Source organism: Lepidochelys kempii, chromosome 1 (assembly GCF_965140265.1).
Source record: "Lepidochelys kempii isolate rLepKem1 chromosome 1, rLepKem1.hap2, whole genome shotgun sequence".
Classification (NCBI taxonomy): Eukaryota; Metazoa; Chordata; order Testudines; family Cheloniidae; genus Lepidochelys; species Lepidochelys kempii.
The window spans coordinates 213,277,897-213,295,924 of NC_133256.1; the positions used below are offsets into that span (position 1 = coordinate 213,277,897).

The following is an 18,028-nucleotide window of genomic DNA, read 5'->3' on the forward strand; positions in this document are numbered from 1 at the left end:
TCAATGGAAGTTGGCCCAATAAAAATTATTACCTCTCCCAGCTTGTCTCTCTAATATCCTGGGGCCAACACGACTACAAGAACACTGCATGGTATTTTTTAGAGACAGGCAATGCAGGTGATGCTTTTATATGACTGATTATCATTAATTAACTTTACTGAAATACAGAAATGAGAAAAGACCTATGGGACAAGGCTATCTTGACCATTATCCCTTGCACACATAAACACATCCCTCAGACTACTGGATTGCTCCCCGAAAGTAAATTTTGTTACATTCCATGTTAAACAGACTCATGCAATGGGGTTTCCAGCACCAATTTTTTTTATCCAGTATCCTTTTGACTGTCTCCTTCAAGCCTCTTAAAACCTGAATCTAATTAGTAACAATAGTCTCTCACTTCTTCTGCTGATGGGTAGCATTTTGGAGAGCAAAATACTAGATTTACAATCATTACGTCTATTTAATATTTGTATTACAGGAGAGCTTGGAGGCAACATACAAGCTATGGGTGCCATTGTGCTAGACACTGTGTGAACACCCAGTGAGAGACAGTCCCAGCCCTGAAGTGTTTGCAATCTAAACCACTGTGAATAGCATCAAAGGTGGTCTAGGTTGATCCATTTGAATATCCAGTTTTCTGAGACTCAGAGGTAACCAGAATATATTGTCATTATATAGATAAATAGAGGGCAAATAATAGACAAAGATGATAGGATGCATGTACTGAACTCAGTATGCCATTTAATCCTTCATTTCTGTTCCTCTTACTACAGACTATTGTAATGCAGTAAATTAAAACCAATCACTGCAATATCCTGTTATTTTTTACCTGATATTTCTAGATCCACTGGTTTTTCATCAAATGCCATCATCTATCATAGGCCACTGAAGAAAAGTCTAAAATTTCCACACTCACCATCCTCTAGAAATGAGCAAGCAGGAAGTGATTTACACAGAAGTGAAATGTCACACTTCTGAGCAGCAGAGGAGACAAAGACCTGGGAACTCTGAAAGCAAAGGTATTGTATGTTAACTAGGTGGTAACATATTTTCTGTTCTACTGTCCATGGTCAAACGTCTGCCCCTATCCCAGGAAACTGACACTAGATTTTTGGAATAGTAAAGTTAGAATGTTCATTTGTTATGTTGCCATATGCTGTGCTACTAAGACAATAACAACATCTACAACCAATCAGGTTGATGGTCTTTGAGATTTGAGAAAGAGGCTCACAGCTCTGGGAGTCATGAACAGTACCCATGAGCACAAGCACCTGGCAATGGCAGTTATAGAGGGGCTGGTTTTCAGACTGCTCTGGTGGATAGCTTTGGGACCTGGGTGTTGCTCAGATAAACTGTAATCTGATGCCAGATACTCAGAAAAGTGGCACACTTTTCCCATCTTTATGTTCATTCTTTTTAGATTCTCCTACTCCATCTTCTCCCTGGTGGATCATTGCAGTGATTCTGGGGGTCCTCTACCTGATATCACTAGGAGCAGTGGTGGCCTTGATTGCCAAGTGTAAGTAATTGCAGAAAAGACACGGGGGGACTGATACACTCCTGCATTAATCCAGTTTTATGCCATTGTCAGTCCACTGTGTAACACTGATGTAAAACTGATGTAATGCAGAAGAGCAGATGCAGTGGCTTGTACATAACCCCTCTCCTCCAGCCATCCCCTGATTTAGGGTGCATTTTGATTTGGTCCCTTATTTTATTCTTATGAGCCTAGATGTTAGGCTTTACTTTCCTATTCTTACTGTAGAATATGCACCTTCTTCTATACAGGGATTATTGTTCAGAGGAAATTCACAGGTAAATTCTTCCATACATGTTCAAAGAATCAAATTTCAAAACTCTTCTTTAGCAAAAAAAGTAATGTTATTAAACACACAAGCAAGCAACCCCAGTTAAACATTAATTTTACAAGAACAAAGAGTAATGCCATGATGTTATTTGTGTTTCCTTAAAATGCAAACTTGATTTTTCATTTTAAGTGGTGTAATGTATTAATATAATTGCAAATGCAAGTTTTCCAGGACTCCCATCCATCAGAAAATTTTGGCCAGCTGGGAAATGCATATCAGCAGCAACAGACTAAAACTCCCGGTCAAGAATCACACAAGGAAACCGGAGGTAAATATTTTGGTTGGATCAGCTTGTTAGAGGGCTTTCCCTTCACCCTCTCCCAAGGTTCTTGTCACACAGACAGAAAGCAGAAGACCAGAAGCCCGAAGTGCAGGCAATTCGATGTTTATTGGGGTTAGTTCCAAACAAGCATATCCATAGCTCTACACGCTGGCAGAGTCTGTTTCCCAGTGTTCCCTTCTCAGCTCTGATGCTGCAGAGCCTTGCCTGTATCCCCGTTCCCCCCTCCCATTCCTAATTCCCATCTCCTCCTCTTTAGCAGGCCCAAATATACCTGCAGTGCATGCCCCTATCACACCCCTTACAATTTATGGTCATGTTCCATTTGGGAGGGTCGCGAGTTTGGGTCTTCGTCCCACCTCTTTTGTATCCCATGGGAGGGGTAAGGAGTGAGGTTATGCTCTGGCCAAGGCGAGGGTTTTCTTTGGCTTTTAGTGTTTCTTATGCCTTCCCCCCATTCCTCCTTGCCCCTTCTGATTGGTTGCTTGACCTTGCCTTGAGAGAAGAGCCAGGCAGTCTTCCAATGTATGCGTATATATTACACTCCCACCATACCCTGTAACACTTTAACTGCTCTATCCCTTATCTCCTCCCATTGTATTAAAAAACCCATCTGGCTAGGGAGAAGCAACACACACAGTGTCTTTTGTTCTTTGTTCACACATATTAGTATAAGATATAAGAATATCAAAAAGTCAACCCCAAAATTCTATCTCAGGCTGATAAACAAGCCTGTATGCAAAGACAGCTGTCCACATTGTTCAGCTTCCTGAAGACAAAAGCATAAATAAATTGCATATAATTATCCCATAATATTGCAGCATGAAGGTTCTCAATAACAGAGCCAAATGAAACCAACTAAACAAGCTGAATGAGCAATGTAGGGAGATCTAAAAATACAAGTTTTGCTGAGTACATGTGGCTGAAATGAACAGAAATGGAGCTCACCTGTTGCTTATGCACTTATTGCTTCTTCAGTAACTCAAGCAAGAACCGATGGGATTCCTGTTAATTGAACTCAGCAGCTCTAGGCTGACGTAGGAAAGCAGTAAGTGCAGGAGAACTTAGAGGAGTGAGAGGAGAAACAAACAATTACAAAATAAAGTAAAGAAATGTATTTAGAATAACCACATCAGCATATAGCCTCCTGAAACACCACAGCATGAGAAGAACTGCAAAAGAGAAGTTGCTTTAAATAATAAAAACCCTAGAGTACAACAACATAAGCTGCCTAACATCTCTAATACTTCACTTACAGGGGCCCTGATGGGACATGAAAACCAAATGTGATTTGGCCTGACGTAAATCAGGGAGTATTCCCAAACTAAACACTGTAACCATAAGTTTGTAGATACAAAAGACAGTGCAGCTTGGCCAGCTTTACAGCTATAGCCATCACTTTTGGTGCTGTGAGAGGTACAGAATGAGCAGGCCAGCAATAGCTCATGTGAATAATGGGGTGGTTTGGGTGGTGATCGGATCATAACAAATCTACATCCATATATGTGCAAGCCACCAGTCAGGAGCTAAACTACATACTTCCACTATCTGCAATAGAAATTATACCTTTCAGCTTCCATAGCACAGGCCTCTATCACTTAAAATGGGATTATATCCTTTTTAGAGGCATCAACTAGGGAGAAAATTGAACTCTTGAATACGTTGCTTTCTATCCAATGGAGAGCAGTAGGGCAACATATACAAATCAGTACATGACATTAAACAATATCAGATTGCATCACACCCATCAGCCAGATATCTGATGAGGCTATGAATGTGTTTTCTTTTCAAGGAAGTAAATTCAGCCCTTGCCCAGAGAACTGGAGGCAGCATGGAGACTATTGTTATCACTTTCCTACAACATGGAAAACTTGGCAAGAGAGTAAAGATTATTGCCTTTCTTCGGGCTCCAACCTTCTTAAGATTGAAAACAAGGAAGAACTGGTAATCTCTTACCCTTCATTTTCCAGAACCAACCTGTTGCGGTTCAGTGATGAGACAGAACACAGCTTTATGCAAGCAAACAGGCTGGTCAGCGGAGATGGGCTGTTCTGCCCCCCCTGCCTTCCACCTTCTCCTTTTATTATATTTCTCCCCCTAAGCATTACACACTGCTACACAAAGGAATGTATGACGTTGATTCATATGCTTAGTTACCATCCTCTATCTACTACAATCCTGGTTCTCAGGCCTTGAGCCCAGGCTAAAGAAACCTCCCACAGTTGCTGTCCAAACAATCAAGTTCTCAGGGTTCATATCTAGCCCTTGTCCTTGGATAGAGCAATGTGTGCATTGCTCCTAGGAAACAGTCAGGGTGTGCCCCGCCTGCTTCCAGGTGGAATAGCTAGACATTAACCCTTCATCTCCCCTTTTTTTGTTTATTGAAGTTGGCCATCTCATGGTAGCCGCCAATTTGTTTTGTCATGCTATTTAACTCCCAGACAGACAAGGACATAACCTGGGGAGCTTTCCAGGGCAAAATTTTACAAAGTCTTAACAAGGAAGGAATACATTGTACACAGCAACAACAAAAAATAAGCCCAATGATTACAAACACAAAATAACCAAAAGCTTAACATCTGCAATATAATCATCTAAAAGGGGTACACTTCTTTTACTACAATTGTAACCAGCAAAAGGCAATATAAGTATCATTCTACTAAGACAGCAAAGGGTGCCATCACTTAAATTTGCAGGAATATAATTAAAGGTGCATGAACCACAAGTAAAAACCCATCCTGATGGTAGGATGATATGGCCATAATTATATGAAACATTAACAGCATGGGAACAATTTAAAAGGGATTGAGAAATTTTTTGACAGCCCAAGGGCACCTTTGTACTAGTGCAGTTAACTACACGCGCACAGGTGACATTGTGAGCCCCGGCTGGGTACGGTGTGTGGAGGGATATAGCCGTGCGAGGCAGAGTATAGTTGGCCGGGCCCCAATTAGCCATGCTAGAGTACTGGGAGAAAAGATTAGCATAAGCAAAGAGCAGTATCTTATTCTCCTTCGGGCTTGTAACGGGGGAGGCGCTTCCGAGCCAACCCCTACAGGAAATAGCAGGCACAAAAGGCACACAATCATCACAGAATTAGCAGTGATTTGGGCGAGAATCGCCACAAACAAAGTCTTAGGAGTTTCTGGCTGCTGATCTGCTGCCAGTTTTCGTTGAGCCGTGGCGACCAATGCTTTTACTGCTCCCCATGTCACGGGCTGGCTTGGGACGCTACGCCTCCTCCGTTTCCGTCCCGCTGTTGTCGACTCGGGGGGCAACGCGGTCTCCTCCAAGGTCAGCTGAAACTCTGGTATGGGATTCGACAGCCCCTGGTGCCATGCCATGTTGTTTAAGTGCTGGTCGCACGCACCGGGCTGGAACCCACAACGGTCCTGCAGGGAGAGACACAGCAGCATATCCCCGACCCCAAGTGATTAGAGGTGCTGGGCCCAGCCACTGTGGATCAGGCAGCTGACGGTAAAAGACCCGCGGTCTTTCCAGTACCTCAGATTTGTGAAAATGCCGATCCGCAGGGGTCTGCTGATCTGCATTCAGTGTTAAATTATTTAAAGTAAACAAGAGGATATACATTTGTTGTTGAATGTCTCCTAAGGTTCGGAGATGCAGCTCCCCTTGTTTTAATTGTTTATCTAGCAAGGTTTTGAGTGTGCGATTGGCACGTTCAACAATGGCTTGGCCCGTGGAATTATAAGGGATTCCGTGTTTAAGACGGACGTCCCAGCGGGCACAAAAGGTGGAGAGGGCTGCAGAGCAGTAGGCTGGGGCATTATCTGTTTTAATTTGGCAAAGGCGACCCATAACAGAAAAGCAGGCCAGCAAATGGTGAATAACTTTGTTAGTGGCTTCCCCACGTTGTGGGGTTGCCCAAAGGAAGCCTGAATAAGTATCAACGGAAACATGTAAAAATGAATAGGGGCGGAATTGTGGTACATGAGTAACATCCATTTGCCACAGCTGATTTGCTGCGGTACCTCGGGGGTTAACGGCATAAGAAAAAGTAGGAGCAGCAGGAGCACAGTGGGGGCAGGAACGAACAATGGAACGTGCATGATCAGCAGGAATGTGAAACTGCCGGGCCAAAACAGAGGCAGACTGATGAAAAAAGGCATGGCTTTCAATGGGGTCAGAAAAAAGGGAATTTACCTGACCACGCAACGCGCGATCGGCGCGTGCATTGCCCTCAGTGAGTGGCCCAGGCAGAGGGGTATGACTGCGAATATGAGCAACAAAGTAAGGGAAATGACGAGTGGCAAGAAGATGCTGTAAAGACAAAAACAGGTGAAGGAGGTCTGCATCAACCTGAGGGGTAATGAGGGCAAGGGGTAAATGATCAATTACCTGATAAACATAATGGGTATCCACAATTAAATTAAAGGGACAATCAGCAAAAAGTTGAAAGGCCAAAATAACAGCAGCCAATTCTGAACGCTGTGCAGAACGCTGAGGCAGTGTAAAACGAGAATGCCAACGAGGGGGGTCACCCAACTGATAAGTGACTACACCTCGGTGGGGAGAGCCATCAGATGTTAATATCGAGGGTGGTGTCTAACTTTGTAAGTAAATCACGGCCCCAAATATTGAGGTGGACAGGGAGCACAAAAGGGCGGATTGTAGCAAGGGCACGGCCTCCTGGTTTAGAGACCGTGACCCAAGACAAACTTTGGCGCCCGGGTTTGCTACCCCCAATCCCCCACAACTCTTTAGAAGGAACCGTAGGCCAACTAACCGGCCACTCCAGATCACGAATCACTGTAACGTCAGCTCCAGTGTCCACCAGCCCTGTAAAAGGAACATCATTTAAGAGAAGTGTTAACTGAGGTTTCGAGGGGCGGACTGACATTGTCAGAGCAACAAGTGGAGAAGACGCGCTGTGAGACGGCGAGTGAGACAACGTCGATCCAAAGCCTCCTCCACCCCGAGTTCGATCCTCGGCAGCTGGCACCTGATAGGGGACTAAAATCAATTGTGCAATTGACCGTCCATGCGGGAGCGACTGTGGAAGATGAGTCCACACCTGAACCTTAATAATGCCAGTGTAATCAGCATCAATGACCCCTGGAATGACAAAAAAGCCCTGTTTCCCAGCATGTGAGCGAGGGAGAACAAGACCTACAAAGCCGGCAGGGAGAGGTCCCGTCACCTGTGTAGGTATGGCACAGACCTCCCCTGGCAGCTGAAAGTCAGTGTCCTCCTGCATGATCAAATCAAGCCCTGCACTTCCAGCAGTCGCTGCCCTCATAGAGTCTACGGATTCCAAGGCAGAGGAGCGATTGCCTAAGTAGGAAACACCCCCGTTTGGCCCTGGGTTCGGGGGGGACCCGTCGCGCGGTTTCCCGACCCGCTACGACACTGATTAGCCCAGTGATAACCTTTCCCACACTTGGGGCACTTCTTTGAGGGTCGGGCTGGTGCCTTAGATGAGCGGCACTCCCGCTGAAAATGACCCTCCTTTCCACAGCGGTAACAGTGCTTCCCCTCCTTCCCAGTTTTTCTGAGGGCGGCAGCAAGAACTCCAGCCTTGTGGGCTTGTGTGCCAATGTTCTGGCACGCCCGCAGCATGTCTGAGAGCTCTAAAATACCAGAGACTTGTGCTGCCTGGAGAGCACGGCGGCAATCCTCATTTGCATTTTCAACTGCCAATTTTAACAGGAGCTCGTGAGCTGCCTCAGTGTTATCCACCTGTCGGAGGATAGCCTCCTGCAATCTGTTGGTAAAATCCAAAAAGGACTCTAAGGCACCCTGACGGATACTGACAAAGCTTTTGGTAGACTTGCCTGAATCCGGGACCTTCTTGAAAGCATGCTGGGCACAGGTGGAAATAATGGGGAAGACGGCCTGAGGGAGTTGAGACTGCATCTCAATAGTAGCAAACTGGCCCTCCCCTGCCAAATGCTCATAAATGATACCTTGCTCTCTATATACCTGGGCTTGGCGTTCTGCCATCTGCCGATACTCACTAAGCCAAATAACATACTGACTGGGTGACAACATCATGCGCAGCAGCGTTTTCCAATCCTCAGGGATTAGGGAGTACCCAGCACCCATCCCTTCAATGAGACCACGCACAAAGGTGCTAGTCAGGCCAAATTCACGAATTGCTTTCTTTACCTCTCTAACCACCGAGTATGGCAGAGTGGTCCAGGTGCCCATGGGGTTGCCCTGGTCATCATTCTGCCAGGTCACCGGGCAAACGGAGACCAGATCAGCCAGCTCCTCTGCTGTAAGATCTGATCGAGCTTTCGCTGCGTGAACCATTTGTTGCACCAGCGAAAGCTTCTGAGCAGATGCAGATGACTCTCCGGGGGGCCCCATGGGGGGAGGGTGATCACACACCGGCTCCGGTGGGGAAGGCCAGGGAGGCGGTGGTAATAGAGGCACTGGGGGCGAAGCAGGGGGAGGGATGGCTGCAGGAGCGGATGGGGGTGGCAGGATCGGCAGCTCCTCTGTTGGGGCTGGAGAGGGCCTTTCCGAGGCGACACGCTGTGTCGCATCGCCAGGAGGGGGGATGGCTGCAGGGGCGGACGGGGGCGGCGAGAGCACCAGCCTCGCGAGGGAGGGTCTGTCCGAGGCGACACGCTGTACCACGTCGCGGCAGAGGTGCCAGGCATGTAAAGCCTGCACGGGTGCCCGAGGCTCTTTGTGCAATGTCTGGCCCAATCGCTCCCAGTCCGCTAGCTTAAGGCTTCCAGCTTCAGGATACCACGGGCACTTGGCACGCACCTCCTGTAGCAGGAGAGTGAGTTCTCGAGCCGGGCAGTCATGCTGAGCCTTACGCAGCAAATACTGCAGCTCATTGCGGTGTTGCACTTGCAAAGCAGAGAGGGAGCTTCCCATACTTACCACAATGAAAAATACTCACCGGGATCCACGAAGTGGATGAGTGACGCGTCTGAAACCCTTGCCGGGCGAGGTGAGTGCTGAGGGCCCCACGTTGGGCGCCAGTTGTTGCAGTTCAGTGATGAGACAGAACACAGCTTTATGCAAGCAAACAGGCTGGTCAGCGGAGATGGGCTGTTCTGCCCCCCCTGCCTTCCACCTTCTCCTTTTATTATATTTCTCCCCCTAAGCATTACACACTGCTACACAAAGGAATGTATGACGTTGATTCATATGCTTAGTTACCATCCTCTATCTACTACAATCCTGGTTCTCAGGCCTTGAGCCCAGGCTAAAGAAACCTCCCACAGTTGCTGTCCAAACAATCAAGTTCTCAGGGTTCATATCTAGCCCTTGTCCTTGGATAGAGCAATGTGTGCATTGCTCCTAGGAAACAGTCAGGGTGTGCCCCGCCTGCTTCCAGGTGGAATAGCTAGACATTAACCCTTCACCAACCTCCGTATTTTTGGGCAGGACTGCAAAACATTTTTTCCCTACAGCCCTATTCCCCAACCAGTACAGATTCCTGTCCACCATGATTACTGCAGTGTGCAATGGGCCAACTCAAGGATTTGAGGTGCTTAGGAAGGTGATTCCTTGAGTTACCCCCAAATATAACTGTCTCACACAAAGAAAAGGAGTACTTGTGGCACCTTAGAGACTAACCAATTTATTTGTTGGTTGGTCTCTAAGGTGCCACAAGTACTCCTTTTCTTTTTGTGAATACAGACTAATATGGCTGCTACTCTGAAACCTGTCTCATACAGTGTATACAACAAGATTTTGTGCACTAGTTTAAAAGGTACGAAAAGAAATCCAAATCCCAACTAACCCTGGAGCCAAACACATCTGCAATCAATGGAAAGACATGTATTGACTTCAGCATGCTGTGGATTAGACCCCAAACTAGCAGAGGCAGCCTGTGGGAAGGTCCATTGGCACCAAAGGGTGAAGGTGCCTCACATCCCGCCACAACTCCTGGACCTCACTAAGGAGCAGTAATGACAGGGCCTGCAGGGAACCTCATCCAGGATCCCCAGTTGGAAGGATGGTGGCTGGCCTGTGGAGTGACCCTAAAGGGAGAGAAGAGATCAGTTGTAACAAAATTTATAAAAATTTATAAAAAATCTATAAAATCTGTGGGTCTATTAACTGGGAGAAAAAAACTAAATATAACTCTTCAGGGACAGTTATGGGTAGGGCAGGAAGCTCAGCACATGGACTCTGTTCAGGACTCCTCAGTCACATTCCATTCCCTGATAGCCATACAGTGATAAAATGGTCAGATAGCATGGATTTGGGTTAAATGATTTGGTTGTGTTCCCATACAGGATTTCATAAAGTCAGTGACATTTACTTACCACTGGATTGGACTATCTCATAAGACAGACAATGAGTCCTGGGTGTGGGGGGACGACACAGCTTTCACCAGTGACCTGTAAGTGATTCTCAGTGAGAGAAACTGTTCCCTTCTGTTTAGGCTTGCTACATATGTTCTACAAGCAGCAGGTATTTATGCCACAGCCAAGCATAGGGGATACATGCAGCTGCCCGGCCCCTGAGAAGCATTGGGGAGATAGTGCCTCAGGTGGACAGTTTTTATCCAGGGCTCCTCCACACACACACACAGATTTGAGGAGGCACAATTTGTTTCATTCATTAGGTTCATTCATCGCCACCCCTGCCATGCCTGCCCCTCTTCACTATATAACATTTAGTATTTTTCCTCGTCTTATTATTCCTACGGGACAACTGGATGAAAATGAGATCTCTGTTATGCAAGAGAGGGGGATGAGGTGCATTGGTAAAGTTGTGAGGCGGGGGAGCCCTGGGCTGGAATAGCAGGGTGTACTGCAGCTCCGGAGTCAGGGACATTGGCGGAGCTGTGATAGGAAGCTGTCTATCCCTGGCCTAGTTTTTTCCAATGCTTTTTCCTCCTGACTTTCATGAACATTAGATTAATTCACAAATTGTTTTAGAAATTGTGCCCATCTCTCTCACCTGCTGCCCTACTAACCGCACAATGAGTATGACTACTGGGGATTCGTACATGTCACTGGCAGGCAGTAAACTGTGCATTTCCATCCTAGGTTTACGGTCACCCAACATGGTACTCTACAGCACTGTGTACTTTTCCTCAATAGAGGAGCCAAGTCCGATTTTTGTGACAAGCGAAACCCCTGTATTTGTGAGAAGAAGGCAGTTCACACAGACCCCACTGCAATGGCAGAGGAAGGATGAAAAACCATGCCAATCACTTGCTGGTGCATCTTGATTCCTGAAGACAAAGATAACGCTTGAATTAATACCCGTCCCTTGGTCAATATATCACATTTGTTGTTTACTGTCATTTTCAGAAACTTTGCTATGATCACAGAATTGTTGAATATTTGCAAAAAGAACGTAGGTATTCAGAATTAGCAATATCAGCTTCATTGATAAACCCCTTCCCTTTGGACTGGTGAACAGCCAATCAGAGCACCCTCGCAACTCTCTCATTAGCCCAAACGGTGGTATATTTAGCCATGAAGCTGTGACACCATTTTTTCCCTGTGTATTGAATTTCTAAGAACCCTGCCTTTCCTCAGAGAGAGCAGCTATTTTGTTCTAAGAGTTACCCCAGCATGTTATGGAAGAGGCACACATACTGTTGTGGTGGGGGCATCTCAGGTTCATTAAGTGGCTTCCCCTAGCCACATGTCTGAGAGAACACTGCTTGCCTCCCGCAAGGGGCAAGCACCAGTTTCCCTTCCTCAACATTTAAGGAGACAAGAATTAGTCCCACGAACAAATGCTGTATTCAGATATAAACCAACACTTGAGACAAACCCTTGATTACAACAAAGGGGGTAATTCAGGAGCCTTCATGGGGAGCACACATACTTCCATCCACAGCAATGGTCCAGCATACTGAATACCCAATGCCTAGATACAGAGAGAGTTGTTCTGTAACTCAATTAAGAGTAGAGGTGGGCATGAAACTTTTTTCCTTTCTTGTGAGAATTTTTTAGATTAAAAAAAATCCTTTCCCAAATCAGGATGGAATGTCAAAATCTCTAATATTTTCTCTCACCAAATATCTGGGAAAAAATGGATCAGGTCAATGGAAATGTTTTATTTAGCTTTTGACCTATTTAAATATTTAATTTTATTATGCTACAATTATTAACTTAAATTGCAAAACAAAAAGTCATTTGACAACTATTCCATTGGAAAAATGTTGAAACAGGACATTTCAATAATTTCCCTTTTTTTTTTTCACAGTTCTTTCAAAATGGAGAATTTGTTGAAACTGATTCTTTCTTGTGAACAGTTTCAGGTGTGAGGACTTGACATTTTCCAACCAAAAATGTTTTGATGAAAAATTCCCAACCTACTCTAATTAAGAGTCCAAAGTGCCCTCCAGCCCCAGTCTCTTGGTTCCAAATAAGGTGCTTTCTGTTCCGTGTGCTGTTCACTGGTGCTTGGCTGTGGTACAAGCTCAGGGAATCAATCCCTGCCTCTGCTGCTCTGCCTGGCACCCATCTCCATGTACTGGTGAGAACTCCTGGGCTGGGTCAAAGCTGTGCCTCCAGCCTGCTCCTTGGGTCAATCCCCTAGCCCCATGTCCAGGCTGTTTGAGCCTGCTCTCTTCTTTAGCAGCAGCAACATGTGCACAGGCTTCTGCATGTATGTGCTTTCTGCACTCCTGGCCTTTTGTTAGGCAGGGCTCAGTCCCTTCACTGGAGCCATATTCCTCTCTTCCAATGAGAGGTGGACTGGCAGCTGGGAGTCAGGGCAGAGTTTTATTCCTATTCCTCTAGCCAACATCTCTCTGTGGCGAGCTCTTCTCTTCACATATCCCCTCATCAATCGCAGCTCAGGGGATGGGACTGGCCTTTTCTCACAGCTGCTGCTCTGTGGAGTGGGGGTTCCACCCTGTACTCTCTGCTGGAGATTTCAGTTTTGTTCTTTTTTGTTTGTTCGTTCTCTAAAATAAAACTTATTCTAGACTAAATTTATGACTGGTCTTCTTGTTTGAAAAAAAATATGTATACAAAATATAAAATAAGCAACTACCAGTCCCTTTACTATCTGTGAAACATTATTTTAAGGGGACAGTTAGTGCACTATCAAGTTCATAAATATAGTACTTATATAACTGCAACCGCTTTGGAGGGGGTATTGCTCAAAAACCACACTGAGTGCATAGGGGACTCCCCTCTGGACTACAGCAGCAATGGTGGCTGAAGTTCAGGATGCTGTTTTCCACATTGTTGACAGTCCAGAGCAGAGAGAGAACTGGGTAGCAACACGACCAGAACCAATAATAAACCAGAACTCAGAGACAAAGGGTTTGGTTTTACTTTTGTTTTTGGCTCTGTTTGGAGTACAACAGGGAAAGATCCATCACAGTCAGGGAGGACCCTTCTACCCTCCATATTCCTACCCAGGGGAAGACATTGAGTCCTTCTGGGAGTTCTGGGATATTGAACCATGTCATCTCAGCAGACACCAGAAATCGGAGTCAGAGGAAAGTCACATCCAGGCTACCAAGAGCCAAGCTACCTACACATTTGAATGCAGCACAGAGAGCTACAGGGATGATCTTAACATCCTTTGTGTGAATACTTTTAAGAACATCCTTGTTTATTTATTTTTCTATTTTATTTTAAGATGGACACTGACTTCAGTACTGCATCACCCATCAAAGACTGAGCCTAAATTCACTATCTGCGAAGGCAAGTGCTGGAAGGGAGAACATGGTGGTTTTTAGCAGCTGTAAATGGTTGGAGGGGTATAGTTTATGTATTGTTGTTTTTGTCTTTTATTATCCTTATCCCCTTTTCCACTGTCCCTTATCCTGATTTCCCAATACCTAATAAAGCCCCAATTCCTGTTTTATTACTCTGCGATTTGAGATAGTACTTTATTTTTGTGTGCTCTGACTGACACTCCTCTGTATGGGATTGGGTGTCAGATATTTACCCAAGGGACAGGCCCTCTGTGTTCTTTACACTAGGAGGGGTTTCCTTGTGTGGAGGCACCAGGTGCCCTTGTAGGTAAACTCAGGACCCATAACCCAGAGGAGAAATGAGAGAAAACTGCCATGCCCCAGGGATGGGGTAATATATAATAATAGTTCATTCAAAATAGTAAATGCTAACAGTGAACACCTTAACACAATACTGCTCCCTCAGATCCTCTTCTTACATTGGCATCAGCTAGTAGTGTTGCCACCTCTGAGGTAAAAACAACCAGGACATCTGGGATGATCCTGAGCCCACAAAACTGGACAGCCTTACAGATTTCCTGGGAATTCTACCTTAAAAATGAATAATTCTTGGAAGACCTGGGCAGGTGGCAACCCTGTCAGTGAGGGTATGTCTGTGCTATAGGCTTACCCTGTGTTTTTATTGTTTTAGTCCAACCTCCTCTTCTATCCACACACAAGTCCTAAAGCATGTTCTTATATATGCTTTGAATCCATGCTCACTTGTATGGCTGGGGGCATGAATTAAAGCCTGGGTTTTGCTTTAAGGTCCTGTCCTACCTGCACACTTTGCAGTGAGGAGGCAATTAAAGTACATATTCCTGAGTTCATGATTATAGAGTCCTTCAATAGCAGGAAGGAGTTTATATACTCCTGACTGGCGTTTAACCCACTTTTGCTAGCTCTTGTGAATTAATCAAAAATCACAGGATTTCAGTCCTACAGGAGGAGTTCTTGGAATAACACAAGAAGCTTGTCCAATACCATGATTTTTAAAAATGCCCAAGTCAAACCAGCAACTTTTCTTATATTCCTTCCTCCCGCAACTCCCACTGTCTCACTGCTTCCCCTCTGCCCAAGACCCAGGAGCCTTTCTTCTCTGGGCAGGGAGAGGGAAGAATAATTAAAATAAAAATGAATTATTTTTATTTATTTGGACAATTAATTATAATAAAAGAGAAAGGTGTTGCATTGTAGAACTGCTGTCAAAATTTTTCAGAATTGCTGGTTATTTATGACAGGCAATGCTGGGACTGTAAACTCAATCTTTGGATTAATACAAGCCACATTGTTAAATTGGATTGTTTTATTAATACCAAGGACTAAATCAAATCATACAAATGTTAAGATAAGGAATCTTGGCTTCTAGAATATTTAACCCAGTAAATAAAATATGGATGATCACAGTTGTCTTTCAAAAGGCTAAACCAGTCCATACTGGTTTTAGTGAGACATTATCACATATATGAATGATTGATATAAGCTTTTTCATAGAAATATAATCATTAGGGGGACATTTCTAGAATTGTAAGGGGGAGTATTCCAGAATGGTAAGTGGGTATAAGGATAGAGGAATCAGAGTGGGGTGGGGTGGAGACAGGATCACTCGCTGACTCTCTGGCCCAATGACTCATTATTTAGTCAGAGTGAAACAAATTTGACAGGACAGATTGAGGCTGCTCTTTGGTGGGAGGCAATTTTCTGCAGGGTGGCGTGAAGTGGTTAACAGGACCTATTATACTGTGAAAATTCTGCACTGCAGAAACTCTGAGAAATGACTGATTACTGGAGATGGAAACAGAGAGTCCATTCAGTTGGGGGAAAACTACAGAAAGACACTAAAACACAAGGGTGTAATGATCTCTTCCCACCTATAATTCTCCAGTACCAAAGATTTTAAGCACACATAAAAAGATCATGCATGGTGGAAGAAGATAAGACAGGATTAAAAAAGGCCTGATAATTATATCTGAGTCATCTTAACTCTTAGTGCTCTGTGTAATGGCAGGTCATCTCAAAATAGCAGCACAAGTCTGGCACTTCCTTTGTGGTTTTAACCAGAATATTAAAACAAAATTAATATTTCACCTATAGGCTACTGCTGTGCTTCTTGTAACAGAACCATCAGACTTTAATCCTCCCACAACAAGGTCTTTTTAAGTCAGACCTTGTTGTGGGAGGATTAAAGGAGGTGACATCTGAATTCTACTCTCCTTTCTGAAACTTACTCATACCGGAATAAAGTACCATTTTCTCTCTGCTTTTCCTGATTGTGATAGTCAACATCATGAAGTCATGACTGATCCTTAACTGTCCATATTTATTTACCACCCCAGAGCCTTAAAATCTTTCCTATGCAGTGGAGGAATTCCACTGAGCATCAAAGAAGTTGAGCAGTTAGTATTTGAGAAGATGACATTTAAAAATGCTCTTTAAAAAAACAGAAATAAAACATGGTGTCCCTCTAGAAGAGTGTAATACATAGTAGCTTGCTTCCACTGGAGTACAACTATTGACTTCAATGGGAGCAGGAACAGGCTTTTAATTAAGGAAATAGCACTGGATATGTCAAATGAGTTTATAAATATGTGTTGTGGATCACGGTTCAATTTGTTTTGAAGTATGTAAAGTCAAATTTTACATTTCAAGATTGTCATAAGCAGAATGCATGAGTCATAAGGGTAATTGAGTAGATGTGCTATCTGAACTGGTGAACTAGTGATTTCCACAACTTGGCTTTTTTGGCAATTTTCTGACTACAGAGCATACACAAAGGGTTATATTAGTCACTTGAACAACTTTCAGTGTAAATTGACATTTGAGGTAGGACTAAAAGAGGATTCAGATATTGGACGGAAAAAAGGTGATAAGATGCATGTGCTGAATTCACAGATGTTGGTCAATCCCAGTACACTTGTAGTAGTAGGATTTTATGTTTGTATTTTATATAATTTAGAATGAAGGATAAAGAATAGTAAAGTAGCAGGTATTAAATGTATTGATGTATGATTTGATCATATCCTGCCAGCCATCCTTTTTGAATAGCAGAAAGGAATGGCCTAATGGGCCATTGGTAGAAATACATCAGCCAGAATCTGTGTCTGTGCTGATTTCAAGGCAGTGACAGACCTTTGAGGGTCACCAATTTGTTGTAGGTTTAGCATTTTAAAATAAGTAAAAGAATGCAATGATTGTTTTTCTTTTGCATTGCAATTTGATGTTCCTGTTCAAAATGTTCTGTGTTCATTAATTTTGTTTTGTGTGTGAATGAGGAATGTGTGTGTTAAGAGATAAGTGTGAAGGCCATCGCTGAACCAGATGGTCTAAGGAGGAACTGGAGACCGATGCAAGGGCTCCAGGAGGCTGCAACACACACCAACTGGAAAGGCAGAGGAGGGCAGATTGACGACTCTAAAGATGAGACAAGAACCTACCAATGGGGACAAGATAGCTGTGATCAAAACCAGCATGGGATAACTCCCTGAGGAACTTGATGAAAGAACAAGATAAAGAATTTAAGAAAACAAGCAGTCATCAAACAACAATTGATTACAGCATGACTGTGCAAAACTCATTGGTCCCAATGAAGGAAAATCAATATAAACAGGATGTTTTGCCATGAAACTTTGGGTTCGTCCTGCCAAGACTTCCCCGAAGCATCGTGTCGCAACCGACAGAACCCAGCTCCTCCCTACCAGTGATCACCCTAGCTGGCCACTAGGTTGATCCAGACTATGGATTGGTAAGTATAACATCGACTGTGTGTGTGTGTGTGTGTGTGTGTGATGTGATTAAATGCATATGGTAATTGTTGTCTCTTCAATAAACATGGCGTATTGCCTTTTCCCCTGAAAAAGATCCCATGTGCTTCTTATAAGCATAACACACTGACAGGCTCCTGCGGACCATAGTACTATGGGACTAAACTTTTTAATACAAAAGTCCTTCCATGCCCTACGTACTGCAGCAGCAGTCTCATAGCTCTATTGGATTTTAATCAGAACCATCTATCTTGTCAGTGCACTGAATGAAATTCACTATTGCTATGCCATAACTCACTAGAAGGAAACGAGGAGGTGGTGACCTACCCAGAACTGAAATGCCATAAGGCTTCTGAGCAGCAGCAGAGAAAAAGTACTGGGAACTCAGAGAGCAAAGGTTCTATGTGCTCCAAGCTGCTGACTCCATATTTACTGGTGTTTAACTGTCCACAGTCTAACACCTTCC

General features: G+C 44.3%; 2 protein-coding genes across 5 annotated transcripts; one reads left to right on the plus strand and one right to left on the minus strand.

The window, feature by feature from the left end:
• Window positions 1-931: 931 nt before the first annotated feature.
• On the plus strand, window positions 932-11,289 carry LOC140898729 (natural killer cells antigen CD94-like). Its single transcript, XM_073312994.1, has 6 exons — window positions 932-1,022; window positions 1,424-1,522; window positions 2,035-2,139; window positions 3,944-4,095; window positions 10,380-10,486; window positions 11,139-11,289. Exons 1-6 carry the CDS (start codon window positions 932-934, stop codon window positions 11,287-11,289), a joined length of 705 nt encoding a protein of 234 aa, XP_073169095.1.
• On the minus strand, window positions 4,202-9,106 carry LOC140898722 (endogenous retrovirus group K member 5 Gag polyprotein-like). 4 transcript variants are annotated; one of them, XM_073312978.1, is made up of 2 exons: window positions 8,281-9,106; window positions 4,202-5,543 (listed from the first exon to the last, which is right to left on the minus strand). In XM_073312978.1, exons 1-2 carry the CDS (start codon window positions 9,004-9,006, stop codon window positions 5,007-5,009), a joined length of 1,263 nt encoding a protein of 420 aa, XP_073169079.1. In that variant the 5' UTR covers window positions 9,007-9,106; the 3' UTR covers window positions 4,202-5,006. The 4 variants fall into 4 exon arrangements, with proteins under 4 accessions (XP_073169079.1, XP_073169068.1, XP_073169048.1 ...); XM_073312967.1 differs by having other exon boundaries at window positions 6,899-9,106; XM_073312947.1 differs by having other exon boundaries at window positions 6,511-9,106.
• Window positions 11,290-18,028: the final 6,739 nt, after the last annotated feature.

Bases quoted from the DNA above. Each gene is read 5' to 3' on its own strand.
- LOC140898729 (XM_073312994.1), top strand. From the start codon at position 932: ATGAGCAAGCAGGAAGTGATTTACACAGAAGTGAAATGTCACACTTCT. The intron at 1,023-1,423 runs GTATTGTATGTT...CATTCTTTTTAG, and splicing joins TGGGAACTCTGAAAGCAAAG to ATTCTCCTACTCCATCTTCT. The intron at 4,096-10,379 runs GTAATCTCTTAC...GTTCCCATACAG, and splicing joins TTGAAAACAAGGAAGAACTG to GATTTCATAAAGTCAGTGAC.
- LOC140898722 (XM_073312967.1), bottom strand. From the start codon at position 9,006: ATGGGAAGCTCCCTCTCTGCTTTGCAAGTGCAACACCGCAATGAGCTG.